Below are 17,477 nucleotides of genomic sequence, written 5' to 3' on the forward strand. Positions count from 1 at the left end.
CTTATTTAAGACTAATCCTCTATAATATCTACAAATATCTTAACAATATTTTTGTCAAAATAAACTAAATAATTAAATATAAAAGTAGTTTTACCTTTAATCTGCTCTTGTACCTCGCCATTCTTGGCCATTTTTACAACACAAAAGAAAAAAGAGAAAAAAAATGAAAAAAAGTTATTGACACATTTTACTCAACATTACGCTACTAACAACTAATTAAAACCAGGTTGAAACGGAACCCTTTTTAAAAATTATTTGTTAAATGATTTAACAAAGTACTTTGCCTGTAATACTATCGTGATTAGGCGCATCTCGCTTATCTGAGTAATAGAGAGACCCGTAAAACGAGCCGGTGGTATTTTCTAGCAATTTTATACACGACTGATCTACTTACGGGATTCTTTTTCGAAATGACACTGTAACATTTATTGATTATCAGTAAGAAGGCCGATAACATTTTTTTTCTCTATAGCCTTAAGTGCGAGCAAACATATGATTTATTTATTTATAGAGTGTTTTATCATAAACGAGATGTTTTTGCGAAAATACGCAATTAATTAGTTTTTTAAAACGGACCATTTAATGATAAAGTTATTTAAAAAACGAAAAAAATTATCTGAATTAACATAAAAACAAGACATAATTATTGAGTCATTTTAAATTTGAAGTTTAGTTGCTATGTCATGTCAGCTATCAACAATTAAAACATGCAGTCAAGCTCAAAATGTTTTTATTTTTGATCCTATGTAGAATATGTCAAAAATACTCCAGTAAATAAGGATACGAAAAGACCTAAGTCTCTTGACCCAAACCTTGACTTTTTTGGCGGATTATGTACATTTTGGGGAGTAGTTTTAAGCAAAATAATTGTTGGAATGGACACCGTGCTTGGCCAGCATTGGCCGAAAAATGGCCCAAATAGCCAAACAAACCAAACCAAGCCAAAATATGCAATTTACAACATTTTGCTTACCTAGAATAGAAAATGAAGTTTAAGTAATAACATACAAAAATGATTCTTATCATTTTTTACCTAGAATAAGTAGTTTTCGAGATATTCCCCCTCGAAAATCTCTGGATTTTCTCCTGCAAGTCTTAACGCTCCGAAGGGTAAATATCATAAGCGATTAATAGGACAAATTGTTTAATAACTGGGCTAAAATTTAATATTTTTGATGATTCAAAGTTCATTTGACAGGCAGTGGCGGCTTAAGCATAAGGTCAAATGGTCAATGCCCCCCCCCCCAAAAAAAATCAGAAGAATATTAGAAAAAAAACTATTTAAATTATACTTTTTGTAAATTTCTTTTTTTCATCCTACGATATTCAACACTATTCTCAAAAATCTTCAATTATTCCAATTTTCGCTCGAAGACGCTTTATTTTACCCATTTTCTCTACTGTCGGTCAAAATTTCATTTTGTCCTTCGTTCCCTCTATGTTTTGCACGTATTAAACTCCAAATGCCGCGGCTCGTGACGCCAACGAGGTAAGGTATACTACGTATAGAAAATATAATGGGTTAAGGTGCGATAGATATAGTTTATATTGGCCATTGACCGCGTCATTCATAAAAGGATTTCAGTCATAACGCTGGAAAAATTTCGCCGTTTGGGCAGTTTGGGTGTTTATAACAACTCAAATTAAAAAACAACCTAGGATTTTGTATCGTTTATCGCGTATAATGTTTAGTTTAATCAATATAAAGTAATATTTAAATTTTTAATATCGAAAGAAATCCCATCTAGTTTTAGTTGTCGTAGCCGAGTGTTTGAGGTGTAACGCGAAATTTGTGTAGGTAATGGTGCGTCCAGACCTGAGGAGTCGAGTGCGAGACGTGAGAAGTGTGGACGGGTCTCGCAAGGGCCTCGCGACCGCCTCGCGAGACAACCAACGGAGCCTCGTTGCTATCCGTCCCCTGTCGGTTTTTCGACGGCCGAGAGAGTTAAGTGGTTTCCACCAAGCTGAAAACAACTTTCGTCAGAAATAAAAACATTATTAAAATTATCTTCTTGAAAACGTTGACAAAAATCCATTCTTCGCTGCCTTTGTAGAGGTGTTATTGCAGGGATTTTTTTTGGCTTCCTTGATATGCCTTGTCGTTTCAGTGACATGTGGACGGTTTCTGGTCACACTTTTAATTTTCGCTGACTTCCAAATCTGTTAGCCAATTTGCGAAACTCTAGGCGCGGGTTCTGTCGTCCTAATGCCACCAAAGCGTTTAAATTGTTTTCGCGAATCTTACGCGGTCTTCCTGAAACTGGTTCATGCTTCATATCTGCACTTTTTCCGAGTTCAGTCAATTGCACTAATTTTTTAACGTTTCGAACACCTGTTCTATACAAATATTCCACCATTTCTCTTTTTCTCACTTTCGACATTATTTCTCAAATCTTAAGCCGGTTTACAATCAACAATATTTGACAGATGGTGTCGCCATGCGATTTTGGTTCATAGCCTAGTGTCGGCACAATTTACGTGATGGATTACTGTTGTTACAGAAAAAAATAGATTAAAATTAGGAAAAATATAAAATTCCGGATACTTTCTAGACGGACTATCCTTATTGTTTATGACAGCTTTACATCTACGAGGCATACTTCTAATTCATTTGTTTATCTTGTTTTGGTCAATTTACTGCCACTCCTCCCTTAAGCAACTTTCCAGCTTCGCTCCGGTTTGGAACAACATTGCACGATTCATAACACGTCTTTGCAACATATCTCATTCGTCCTCTGTAGAATTTAAGATTGGACAGGCTACGGCAACAGGGTAATAATGTAGTGATTCCAAAGTAGTCCCAGGGTTCTCGCTACATGCGGGGGTGCATTTTCCTGCAAAGAATAAATTCTTCCTTGATTGACGCTGCCCGAGGAAGAACAATGACGAGCAGCATTCTAAAGACGAGCAGCATTCTATGACCGTCTCCATACTCTTATTCTTCTGGAATCTGGTTTCAAATCAAATCTGGATACATCAGTAAAAAGCACACGAGCCCAGTGTTGTTCTTCTCAATTATCATGATCTTCAGCCTATTCTAACCTCCTTCCTCGATTTCCACGTGTCAATACAGGAACTCTAACAGGACGGCGAGCATGCAATCTGTGCCTAGCAGTTTGGGAGTGACATTTACTTGCTGAACATTTAGCAGCTTATTTCTCATTTGAGTAGCTGTAAGGTTTGGGTTAAAAAGTTCTTGAATCCGGATGAATCTGTCATATACAAGCTCAGTTACCCTTCTAGGGCCAAGATGCATTTCCCTCACTTGATCGGTCTCCCTATAACGTTGTCACAAACGACCAATGGTACTTCTGATTGAGTTTACTGGTTTCTTGGTTACTTACTATGGCTCTCAACTAAGTTTTATGGTCAAGGTAATACCCTTAAAGTGATGATTACATTTAAACACACACATATCAAACTAAACAGTCTAGTTTGAACAAATCTTTATTCTACGAAAAAATAGCAAATACAGGTTTTGTTTTGGGAATTTTATCACATTTATCACTTTTATCAGTAAAGGTAAAAAGATACAACAACTAAGAAAAAAATCAAAACAAGAACATCTGCCTATAACTTATTGCATACCAATCTTGGATCCTAAAATGGTTATTTCCAACTACCTATAATAGTTATCTGTTCTAAAGAAATATAAAAAATAGAGTTAAAATCAAGGAGTTAAAACTTAAAAGTTTAAAAATGTACATGTCTTGCCAAAATATCATTTTATTGCCAATCGACTGATGCCAATAATGACTGCCAGCGTCTGCTAAGAGAATGTACATGTAATTTTAACAGTGAGTTAACCCTCCGTTAAAATATATTGTAGATATATAATGATAAATTTTGATATAATTTACCTTTTATATCCTCTTGACATTTAAGGGAGTTCTCTAATCGTATACGTGAATAAAACTAGTTGTTGAAAGACCCTAATGATAAATAGAGAGCAAGATTGAGAGTCATTTCATCAGTTTAAAACCTATATTAGGAAAAATAAATAAATAGAACCAGTCCTAAAAAATAGACAAAATAGTATATTTAATTAAATCTGATAATAGCCATAATAAAGAAAGTATGAATCACAAGAATGAAGCTGTAAAAAACATGTTCAACTAAACCCTTTACATGTTTATTAGATATTCATTAGAAATATTGGCAGTTAAACAATTAAAATATTACATATTTTGATGTCTATTATCAATATAATTGTAAATATAATATAATAGCTCTTTTCAGCAGGGGCGTAGATAGGTGTATGCTATGGGGGTGGTACTATGATTAAGTCGCAAAAAAAATCACCGTCGGAATTTTTTTGTCGAATTAAAACGACGGCGATTTTTTTGTCTTCAAAAAGATATAAAAACATAACACAAAAATTAAAATATAGATTTGTAAATAACATAAACAAAAATGAAACAACGACGTTTATTAGTTAATTTTCTATAAACTATAAATAAAAAACTCTAAACTATCAAAAAAAAACTATAAAAACTATAAACTATAAATAAAACTACAAAACAAAATCAAGTTTTCTAGTACGCTGTTTGGAAAACCTATCAATAACAGCATCAACCTTTATTTCAATATCTTTATGGATATTGATTAGAGTTAACCCCACTAATCTGTCCTGGCCAATAAGAACACTTTGTGTGCTTTTAATTAGGTCGAACATATTATAAACGATACATCAACATAATTAAAAGCATACAAAGTGTTCTTATATGTCGGATATTAATTAAAAAAATCCTTTCATAGTCAATGACTATTTCAATTCTCGTATCTCGTCAAGCGTCAGGGGGGTACTGTACCCCCCCCCCCCCCCTTATCTACGCCCTTGGTTTTCAGTAAATTAAATTGCTAAAACACCCTAATACCACACAAATAACACTAATTAAAATAAAACACAACATTTCTCTATTAACTGATAACAATATTATATCTTTATTTATAGAACATTTAACTGTAGAGAATGAAGCCAAAATAAACAAATCTTTTGTTATTTTGTTTATTATAGGATACTGGTAAATAATGGTATATCATTCAATCCGTGCAATTAGGTTTGCTTATTAATTTTTATTTTGAATATTTGCTTTTTTCACGAGTTTATTTTGCAAATAAATAAGTCTATATTTGACTTAAACTAAAACTTTGTATGTGTTAAATTTGAACAATGGCTACGTACTATTTAATATAATATAATATATCTAGGCCTATTTTGTTTTTATACGGTAATTTTAACTTGTAATATGATTGTGTAAAATTTAAGTAAATCATGACAATGTGAAAAACTACCGAAAAATATATTCTCTCAAACTATTTTTTCTGGTTGACATGCCTTCTGATACACAAGCTTTTTACAGAATCCAATTATTAAAAGTACTCTAAAATCTAATTTAAATACTATGAATATTTTAGGTAAATATGGGACTATATGGGTAATTATGGGACTTAAAAGGTTTAAAGAGAAGTAGCTACCAGTTTGATTTTATATATTATATATAGCGTTTTATCCATTGCATACCTATTTTTTGGTAAGTTACGAAAGTAAAAAGAAATGGTAAGTTGTCTATTTTTTGATGTCAATTCTTTCAAAATAATGATTTTTTACAAAATAAGTGTTTAAAAAAAACTTCACTTCTGTACTACTATAAATTTTAATGCATCCATTCTTGGAAACTGTGCAAAACTATTTAAAAATCGGATTGTAACGGTTGTTTTGTGTCGGTTTAAATAGCTTAGATCAGTGATTCCCAAAGCAGTCCAGGTGTCCTCCAGCCCAGACAATCTGCAAGTTGAGGAAAAAAAACTTAGTAACCAAACAAGCCCAACGAGAATGTGTGGATAATGATCTGCTAATTAACAACTCAAAAGTCCCATTCTGTCCCATTGGGGAAGTTTGATCTTTGTTATATTAAATATAAGATGTTCTTTGTTATAGTCAAATATCTCCGCAAGTATTTTTTTTTTCGAAAAAAATCTAAAAAGTCGTTTTTTTGTAGAAAATTTGTAGAACATGTTTATAGTAGATTGGTTTACAGAAAGTGGAATATCTCTCACTGATACACTAAAAAATATCTCTATCAACGTTAATATTTACTTTTACTTACTAAAGATAAGAAGTGTTTAAAATTGAATTCTTTACAAAAAACGACTACAACATACAAACGGAGATATTTGAAAAACAACGAAAACTTTGAAGAAGGCGCGGCGCCGGCGGTTATTTTCAAACTTCTCCCACTGGCACCGAATAGAACCTTTGAGCGGTTAAATAGGAGATCATTATCTGTCCATTCGCGCTTAGATTGGTTGGTTACTAATTTTTTCCACCTTTATATATAATCCTCCTACGTTTACTAACCTAGGATCATGCTACGAGGCAAATGAGATTTACTCTCCAAATCTCATAGAAATAAATTCACCGAAACTAGTCAAATAATAAAAGTAGTCGACGAGAATTTTTTTTTGAGAAACTCTGGTTTAGATATTTAAGAGTAGTAGTACAAAATCGTAGTTCACAAAATCTATTTCAGATGTTGTTTTTGTAGTCTCTGCGAAGTTTATGGGCAATATAATATTATATATAATAATTTCATTTACCTTTTTATACAATTAATTTATAAATCTTAATAAAGTTTAAACACAAGCGTGTTGAATGTGGCTATCAACAGATTTTTAGTTAAAAAATAAAATTTCTTAATAATATGGCAACATAAGCAGTAGATTAAATAACGCTAAACGGCGCCGGCGTCTAGTTGGCTCAGAAATCTCAGAAATTATAATCAATGACTTCCTTATATAATTTTACATATAAAATGACAGCGATCTTCATTTCATAACCATCGCTGACACTTTTTTTTTCGAGCATATTGTGCTAAATAATAAAATAACATATTTAAACTTCAATAATTGCTAATAAACATTATAGGAACTTCAAAAGAACTTCAGAAGTAAGAACAATGCACAATTCATCAAGTATCAAAGGACCTCCGCAAATTATTTTTTTTAATTGTTGAGGAGTGACGAAAGAAATGGGAATGACTAATTTTGAGTCCCCCCCTAATTTTGAGTTCTTTGATGTTTCAAAAGAACCGGGAATCCCCAGTACTTTCGGTATTGGGGTTCGGTTAAAAGTGCGCGTATACAATATTGACAGGTCATTACTGTTAATATAATAAGCTCTGTAAGAATATTCAAACGAAGATATAAGTAAATGATAAAGGGGATAAAGTAATGATGAAGTAAGAAATTATAAAAAAAATATATTTTTTTTTATTCTTTGCCGAAGTAGTAGTGAGAGATGTGAGAACCGTTACTGTAATCCCTGTAATTAAAACCTCATTAATACGTTTTAGAATGTATCATATCCATACCACCTATTGAGACAATCCATAACAAACTATAAAAAAGTCAAAGAAATTTAGAAAATTCAGTATATCAATATTATTCTAGTGTTGTACCGCATTCATAGATGGCGCGCTTTAATTTCCTGAAGAGTGCTTTTTCGGTATTGATTCTAGATAGATAGAAAATATTTGACTTTCTTTAGAATTCTACATTCATAATCGATAATTACAGCTAGTCTAAAAGACTTTTAGTAGATGTCATTTAGCTACATGGTTTATATTCAATTGGCAAATTTTCCTGGCATTGACGTCATACTTGTTGAATGAAAATTTTCAAATCACATACAGGTAAAAATGTTTACTTTGGAAAAGCTTTTTAAACGGGTCGGTAAATACATTTTCATATAGTACAAACGATTTTCTGTTTAATGATAAAAGTTTGTTTTAGACTCCATTTAACTGTATTTTAAAATCGTTAAATATTATTACTGACGATTTATGAATTTCAGATTACATACTAATGGAAATATGCAAAATGCTGAACGCATATTTGTTCAGTTTTGGAAACAAAAAAAAACAGGTCAAACAGGTATCTATTCAGGTGAATATTTTTTCCAATATTAATATAACTAATCTTGTTTAAATTGGAACTGTATAATAGTATGTGTCGTATATATAATAATGTCGTATAATAGCCATGTAATAATTATCTGTATAAGAATTGTATTTTTAGAAGCGTTAATCATTTATTGGGAAAATCTGAATTTATAATTATGTATTAAAAATTCTGATTTGGTATGACGGTATGGAGTATTTTTTGAAATACGTTACATTACGAGTAGAGTTAAAATAGAACATACGTTTTATTGTAAAAAAGTATTATAGTAAAACCTAGTTCACCACAATACACCAAAACAATTTTACTTTTTGCTCTGGACGCGCGTTTCGCTAACATTTGTTAGCATCATCAGCAGATGATTATAACTGATGTTACATTGTTTTAATTTTTTTAACATCTGCTACCATCTTTTACAAAGGGTTTTTTTCAACTTTGTGTAGGGATCGTTATTTTAGTCTTTCTCTTTGTAGTTGGGCCCATTGTTGTCTATTGTTGACTATGCGGGCCCAAGTTATCTCTGCATATGTCCTAATATCATGGTCCCATTTCAGGTTTGGTCTTCTTCTACGTCTTTTAATTCCCTGTGAATACCATGCTGTATGATTTGTGGTCCACCGTTGTCCGTTCTTATTGCCAGGTGCCCTGCCCTTTGCCATGTGAGGTATTTGCCTTTGTGGATGGCATCTATTACCTGGGTCTTTTGTTTTATCCACTCTATTCTTTTACGATCTCCCTTGGTTATTTCCAGCATATTTCGTTCCATTATGATGTCCATTTTAAGTGTCCATGTTTCGAATGCATAGGTCATGACTGGTAGTACACATTGGTCGAATGTTTTCTTCTTTAGATAGAGTAGCATTCTAGATTTGAATATGATTGAGTTTCTTCCATAAGTACTCCATGCCAACTTAATTCTTCTCTTGATTTCTGGTAGTAGAGATCCCGAGCTGTGCATTAGTTGTCCCAAATATATACATTCTTTTACTATCTCCACTGTTGTGTTATTTATTAGAATGTCTTTTCTTTCCACTAGTTCGTTGTACATTATTTTAGTTTTAGCTAAATTCATTTTGAGACCCACTTCAAGTGTTCCTTTCAAATATTTAATCCTTTGCTGGCTGTATTTTCTTAATTAATTTGTGCTTGTAGTGCTTCAGGATGTGAGCTTAAGATATTCTCCATCTATTTCCAATCCTTTGTTAGTTCAGTCCATTTGATGGAAGATTTCTTCTAGTGTTGCTCTAACCAGCTTTGGGGATATCGCGTCGCCCTGTCGGACTCCTTTCCCAAAAATTCTATGTGTTAATTGTTCCGAATAGTCGGTTATCCTATCTTGTATAAAAATATATTATAAAAAGTTTTGATAAAGCACTGAAAAAATATTCAATTTTTTTACATAAAATTGATTTCAGAAAAAAAGACTTTTGCCATATAATTTACAGTTAACGTATGTACGTAGATGTTTACGAAACATGACTGATATGATGATATGTTTTATAGACTATAATTTAATCATAAATTAAGTTCAAATTGATTGAACATGAAACTTTACCAATAGGTAACTATTTTGCGCTAATTGAATAACAGTTATTAGCAATACTATTTGGCTTAACTTATTCAATTATCAACATCTTACATTAGTGCTTCTACTTATACCTGTACTTACCGATTCTCATAGCACAAAACTCCAACTTCCTCAATTATCGGCCAAAGTAGTTTGTCTTAAGCCTCGGAATACAACAGAACGGCGACCCTTTCATCATTTAGAGGAATCCCAATCAAGTTAGGGTCAAAGGTACACAGAGAACCTTTGGCCGAGAGAACAATGGCCGGCTTAAGACGGTTACTCGACTCTTCACGAGTGAAATTTAGCGTGATGAGAGGGAATCAAGCGAATGCACGCTGCCTCAGACTAATAAATAATAAATAAATACTTGTGATATTTAATCAGGGCCGGCCTGGCTATTTAGTGGAGGTGGCGCGGCATTTACCAGCTGGGTCCCAACTTCCGGAGTTAATATTCTTTACAAACAAAATTGAAAAAGTAAGGGTAATATACTAAGGTTATCCCTGAAACTTAATTTGGATTAACATTGTTTACCATTCAGTCGTGGCATTTGATATCGTTATTTTAGTAGAATTGCCTCTTCCAAATTATTGCTTTATCAAGAAATGTAAAGGCATTTTAATTAAGTTATAAATGAATGATTAAATTAAGTCCAGTTCTTGTTAAGTCCACTCTTGAGTTTTTTAATGCGAAAAAATATGCAAAGAATTTCTAGTAGGCCTCTAGTTCTGAAAAGAATTATTGCCTTAGTCCAAATGATATTTAATATTTATAGTTGATTAAGGAATGTATCAAGGGAAAGCAAAAGGGATGAAAATCAATAAATAAATTTAGTTGTCCTATACTGTAAGGTAAGTAAAGTAAGATCAAGCTCTAGAAGATACTGAAGTAAGATCAAGCTCTAGAAGTGGGGGGGGGGGGTTGGGTCTGCTACAGGGTGTTTTAAAAAGCCTTATGCCATGTCTCGTGGGGAGATTTCTGAGGTGAATATTAGCTTAATTTTTTATATCAACATAGATCTGATTCTACTTTGTTTCGTAGCGTCAAAGGATTAAGTAATAGGAGTTAGTAAGTCTTTTTTTTTATGTATTATAGTTTTATTCCAAGTGCCTTTAACGATTCTAATGAAATTTTGATGGTAAAAGCTGCTGTAAGTGTAACATTAATGCTAAGAAGTGTCGACAGATTACATTGACCAGGGACGTGAAAACACGCCTATGAGGTTTTTTTCGCGAAAACATTTTTTTAAAAATTCGGAATTTTTTGAAAAAATTCTTGGAATTTTTATTTAGAGAGAGAGAGGTATTGATTTATAGAGCGCATCAACAGCGAGGGTTTTGTTAGCGCGCAATAAGAGGTTTTAGTTAAAAAACATAATTTCTTGATAATATGGCAATATAGGTAGTAGATTAAATTTACAAGATATAAAATCCAGAAAAGATCCAGTGGCTCTCAAAATTTGTGCAAAAAATAATTTTTTTTGTTGAAATTTTCAAAGTAAAATAACTCCGTTATTTTGGACCTATGTGAAAAACGATAAAATTTTTCTTTTACCGAGATTAACCGCCCCTTAAAATACTTGCACTTATTTCTGGGGCACCCTGTATATTATAAACGTGAAAGTGGGTTTGTAGGTATGTATGAAAATATCTTACCCTTTCAAGCAAAAACTACTGAATGGATTTTAATAGACCTTTACAATAATATAGCTTATACATCAGAATAATATATAGGCTAGTATTTATAAAGATATTGCGTGAATTGTCCAAAATAAAACGATAATGTTGAAAAAATAACAAACGGTTCTTAAAATTTTACAAGACGAATTGCATCAAGACGTTTTTTAAAAAAACTCAGATATTGTTGTCTAAAAAAAACGTCTTGGTGCAATTCCCTGGCCACGACGCTATAGCCATGGACAAGGCAGTGCTCCGTAGACCCAGTTAAAGTACCTGAGGGTTTTTTCCCTAGCACCTGAATAGGAGCTTCCCCACGAACGACAAGGTCTTGCATCTCCTAGAGGAAGTGTGCGAGAAGATATTTCGCGCCAAACTTCATTGAAATAAAGCTATACTGGAACCAGAACTGATACGTTGTTTATCTTAAAAAACAAAATCGAATTTAATCAACGAAAAGATGAAATGAATAGCAGCTGTAACAGTGGATTTGGAACTGGACAACTGAGCTGGTACTTCTTTTAAAACACTGATATTCTGGCACTCTCTAATAAAACGTTCAATGACCCAATGTGAGTTCATTTTAAGTAAATAAAAACAAATTTTATAGGACAATAATTTGAGGGGCTTAGAATAAAAGAGATACAAGTGACTATTTTTTATTCACCGCGACATTACAGATCTATTGTGTCACCCTTTCTTGCGTTATAACTCATCATACAGCCTTAGGGCTTTGACAAAAGCCAGTATTTGAGAAGGTTTTGCAGAGTGTAGTTTTCTATCTCCTATATCAGTGTTACCAAAGTTTATGGTCGTCATCTCGGCATACCACCCCTCCACCCCAATGATATGGTATTTCCTATTTACTAATAGAATCTGCATTCGCCGTTTTTTCTTAGTGTCCTGTTATAAAGCCGGTGACGATTCGAAGATTGTTCTTACTTAAATCGAGAAAAATCTTTGATTTTTTTTCGAGTGTCTTATAGCGTTGCAGGATTTCAATTCCAGGTTAAGTAATTTCATACTCTCTCTGATTCCCTCATATTAGGTTATTTAGTTAATAATATCTCTCTCTTCAGTCCTGATCCCCCATTAGGGAGTGTAGTGGTCAGCGTAACATCATGAATGATTTTTCTCCATGCGCCTTTGTCTTTTATCATCTCGATGACATCGTGCATTGGCTTGCTACAGCTAGTCGTGATCATATTGTCCGGACTTTTCTTCATTATATGTCCAAAATATTTTAGTTGTTTTAGCCGGATTTTACAGGAAAGCTTTCTGGTAATATTAAGTTCATTTATAATGGAAACGTTTGTACGGTGTTCAGTCCATGGGATACGGAGCATACGTCTATAACAATACATCTCGATAGCATCGATCTTCTTACGTTTCCCTTTCCTGAGAGTCCACGATTCGCAGCCATACGTCAATATTGGGAGTACCAAACAGTTGACTAGCCGATTTTTGATGGCTCTTGAAATCTGGCGGTCTTTCCAGATCTAGGTCAGTCTCCCAACAGCTACCTTTACCATGTTGCACCTACGCTTCACCTCTTCTTCCGATGTGCCTGTATTTGTCAATAGTGATCCCAGGTATACGTATGACTTAACGACTTCAAAGCGGTCGATATGACTTATATTTGGATGGTTGTTATGTTGCCTATCAACTATCATGATTTTGTTTCTTTTGTGTATTTAGTTCCAGACCGAGCTGATTGCTTTTGTTTTCTACCCTATTTACTAAATTGATTAACTCTTCTTGACTACTAGCGAGTAGTGCTGTATCATCTGCAAAGCGTAGATTATTTATTTTTTGGCCATTTATTGAAATGTCTCCTTCCCATATTTCTAGCAACCTTCTCATGATGTATTCTCCGTATATGTTAAATAGTTGAGGAGACAATATACACCCCTGTCTGACTCCTTGTTCAAGGGAAAATTCCTTTGAAGCTGAATCCAGTATTCTAACTGATGTGATGTCGTCTCATTCCAATACGGGAAAATCAAACACCTGTTTACCCTTTGAATACATTTATTCGAATTCGCTAACCTAGTTACAAAAGATGGTATGCTATGCTTTTGTTGTTGCAATAATTAATGAAATATTAAACAAACAATTGTTGGGTAACCAGGTCGCACTACATCTCCCCTTTCAGTAGAATGAACTTTATTCTGGCCACAAATAAAGGACATTCGGCGTAAGCAAAAATTGACAATAATAATTATATCATATCCATTGGGTGTCGCAATTTTATAAATAAACTGTTGCTTTAATTAAGTTTACCAATTTACTAACCTATTAACTAGATATTATTAAAAATAATAAACATAAAAAATACGTCACAAAATCTATATCTATAGAACCCATATATATATAATAATAAAATATTACCTATCCTGTTTACAATAATATACCTGGTCTTGGTTAAAAAAATGTAAAAATAAAAGTATAATTATTAGTGTACCATTTCATAAGACTATAAATTATTATAAGTACGTGTTTCACAATAAAATTAAAAAAAATATTTCTAAAAGAGAGATTTACACATAATATAATATGATGACTTAAAAATAACTTATCTACCTCAGCATTTCTATACTGACCTAACTTAACTATTTTTATACACTCGCGAGCTTTTTGTCTATGCTATGAAATTCTTAGAAATACGAATAACGTTTTGCTAATTGTTATTGTAACGAACGCACTCTGTTTTTATGCACGTTCATTTGCTTTCCGTTAGTTTCCGCGCAATCTTTGATCACACAATTTACACCTTCAATACTAATAATTGAGTAGGGACCTTTATACCAAGGATCAAATTTGGTTCTATTTTCGTTAGATAACATGACCAAATCGCCTGGTTTAAAATTAGTTTTATTTGAAAGTTTGTCATAAATTACTTTACGGTTTTGTTTAGCTTTGAAAATGAATTCGTTCGCACGTTTATTGGCTAATTGCATTCTATATTTTACTTCATGATAGTAAGCGTCTAAGTCATATATAGGATCTACAGTATCACCTGAAAGTATTTCAGAAATCATTGCCTTCCGTCCGAATACCAGTTCAAACGGTGAAAAATCATGATAGATGCTGGGCGTTGTGTTATAACAGAAACTGTAATATTGTACCCAGTCATCCCAGTCAGATTTTGCATCATTTATATACATTCTGAGGTACTCATTCAGAACTCTATGATTTCTTTCACATCCCCCTATCGTTTGACTATGGTAAGGAGTTGAAAATTTTTGACTTATGTTGAGCATTTTAGTTAGATTTGCAAAAATTTCATTTTTATATTCGGTGCCTAAATCTGTTCTTATTTCCTTCATTGAACCATAAATAAGTATGAAATGATCCATTATAGCTCTTGCTACCGTTGCGGCCTCTTTATTAGGTATAGGAATGATGACTATGTACTTGGTTAATTCACATTGAATTGTGACTGCATATACATTATTTTTTGATGTTTTCATAAATGGACCTACTGTGTCGATTGATGTGATGTCAAATGCTTTTTGAGGAGTAGGGGTTATTACCATTGGCTCTTGGTTTTTCACTCTGCTTTTATTTAATTGACACTTATAGCAGTTTTTAATGTATACAGCAACTTCTTTTGACATACCTTTCCATCTATAATTGACTCTTAACTTTTTAAGTAGTTTTTTCTGTCCACAGTGTCCACCAATTAATGGATCATCGTGATATTTTTGTATTAAAGCGAGTTTCTCATCTCTATTTTTAATAACTTGTGGTTCCTTAAATAACAAAATGTTTACCTTTTTTAATTTTTCTTGACCAATTTCTTTTAATTCATTTATTGTGCACATTTGAAAAATTTGGTCATTTAATTTTAACTTTAAACTTTTAATATTATGATCATTAGCCATTGATTCAAGCTTAGGCAATACTTCCTCTAGAGAAAAATTACCATTAATGATCGGAATGTTTGATTCAGCGCTGAATCTTCCTTTTAATCTCATTATTATCCTAAGATATAATGACTTAATTTCAAAACTTACTAAAGGTAAATTAAGTATACTGCTATTGTCTAAGGTTTCGTAAATTTTAGGTAGAATAAGTATTTTATTTTGCGAAGAGTCATATGTGTCAGAGTTTTTATTTTCCTGTTTTTTAGTCATTGATCTTGTTACAGCTAGTATTTTAGCCGATTGATTAGAAATTTCTTTTAAATCAGATGTTGTTATTCTTGACAGTGCGTCCGCACCTACATTGTTTTTCCCTTTAATATACTCGACTTCAAAATCATATTCCTCTAAATCGAGTCTCATGCGCGTTAATTTTGATGAAGGATTTTTCATCGAAAATAAATATACTAGCGGCTTATGATCAGATTTAACCAAAAATTTTACACCATACAAATAGGGTCTAAAATAATTTATTGCCCAGTGGATTGCCAGCAATTCTTGTTCAATGGTTGCTTTATTGGATTCGCCTTTTGTGAATGATTTTGATGCAAATGCTATGGGTAAGTCTTTACCATTAAAGTCTTGTGATAACACAGCTCCACACGCATCTTTTGATGCATCTGTTGTTACTATAAACTGTTTGTTAAAATCTGGGTATTGCAATATTTGAGGTTGGACCAGAGCAGTTTTTAACTTTTCAAAAGAATTTTGACAATCTTGTGACCAAACAAAAATTATATTTTTCCTAGTTAGCTTATTAAGCGGTTTACAAATGTTAGCAAAGTTTGGAATGAAACGACGGTAATAATTGCAAAACGCGACAAACCGTTTTACCGCGTCAGCATTGTCGGTGTAGGAAATTTGTTTATGATTTCAAACTTTGAATCGTCAGGCAAAATGCCATGACTTGTTATTTTATGGCCTAAAAATGTGACCTCCTTTTGGAAAAAATTACACTTTTCTGGGTTAAGTTTTAAATTGTATTTTCTACAAGTATAAAAAACCTTCCTCAAATTTTGCAAGTGATGATTTTTTGAACAGCCTATAACAATTAGATCATCCATGTATAAGAATGCTTTTTCCGGTGTAATTCCAGCAAATGCTATCGACATCATCCTTTGGAAACTGTTTGGGCTAACCTTTAGTCCAAAGGGTAACCTAGTAAATCTATACGAGCCATTATTTATACTGAATGTCGTGATATCCCTGGAGTTCTTTTCCAAAGAAATCTGATGGAATCCGGCTTTTAAGTCCAACGTTGAGAAATATTTTGCTCTACCTAGTTGATCAAGGCTGTCATCTATTCTAGGTAGAGGAAACTTATCTGCACTTAGTTTCTTGTTTACCTGTCTATAGTCAATGACTAATTGCCATTTATTTTGGTCATCAGTTGACTTTTTAGGTACTAATAAAATCGGACTATTATATTCCGCTGTTGATGGTTCGATTATTTAATTTTCCAGCAATTTGTTGACTTGACAATTTATTTCATTTGTTTGTGTCGGCGTGCCGTAATTTTTTATATAAACTGGGGTAGAATCAAACAATTTAAGTTTTTCTTCATAAAAGTTGTTTTTTGTTAATTTATCAGATGATAAACAAAAAATATCTGAAAATTCTTTACATAAATTAAAAGTATCGTTTTTTGCAAAGTCAGGGATGTTTTTGCTTAACTGTTGTAATAAATTTGATTCTCTATTATTTAGTTCCAGGTTAATTGAGTAAACATAAAAATTTTTTAGATTGGAAAACTGTATGTCAGCGTTTTTTTATTGTGACACTTTCAAATGTTGTATTTAAAAGTCTAACTATTGGATTTGATTTTGAAACAATTGAACCAGCAATAAAAACTCCGTCGGCGATTTCAGTATTCAAAATAACAGAATCAGTCTTTAGTTGCGTGAATTTTTTAATATACCTTATGACCTCACACCTAGGTGGGATGACCAAAGATTCCTCTTCTGGACATGAAAATATTGGCAATGTTGTTTTTTCGTTAAAAATTTGTAGTGTTAATGTCCAGTTAGCATAATCTAATTGACATTGATATTTCGAAATAAAGTCTCGCCCTAAAATTCCGTCAGCTGGTATTGGAAAGTTTTGCTCAACTATATGAAACGAGTGATTTATTGCATAATTATTAATAAAAATTTGGGTGTTAGTTGTGCCTAAAGAACTCGTCGAGCCATCTGTAATACCTTTAATATTGCTTATGTTATATTCATTAATAAATTGTTTAGGAGAAATTTTAAAATTTTTAAATAAAGATATATCCGCACCTGTATCAACTAATAAAGTAATTTTGCGATTATCTGTCATGCTAGTTTGAACTACAACAAAGTT

General features: G+C 32.6%; 1 protein-coding gene across 1 annotated transcript in view; it reads right to left on the minus strand.

Moving 5' to 3' along the window:
- Positions 1–398, minus strand: part of LOC115883978 (sialin) — a 100,618-nt gene extending 100,220 nt beyond the window's left edge. The window contains exon 1 of the mRNA XM_030902401.1: positions 95–398. Coding sequence (XP_030758261.1) covers positions 95–131 — 37 coding nt within the window. The 5' untranslated portion in view covers positions 132–398. The remainder of the gene's footprint in view (positions 1–94) is intronic.
- Between the last annotated feature and the right edge of the window lie 17,079 nt (positions 399–17,477).

Source organism: Sitophilus oryzae, unplaced genomic scaffold (assembly GCF_002938485.1).
Source record: "Sitophilus oryzae breed Bouriz unplaced genomic scaffold, Soryzae_2.0 scaffold_111_pilon_pilon, whole genome shotgun sequence".
In the NCBI taxonomy this organism is placed as follows: domain Eukaryota; kingdom Metazoa; phylum Arthropoda; class Insecta; order Coleoptera; family Curculionidae; genus Sitophilus; species Sitophilus oryzae.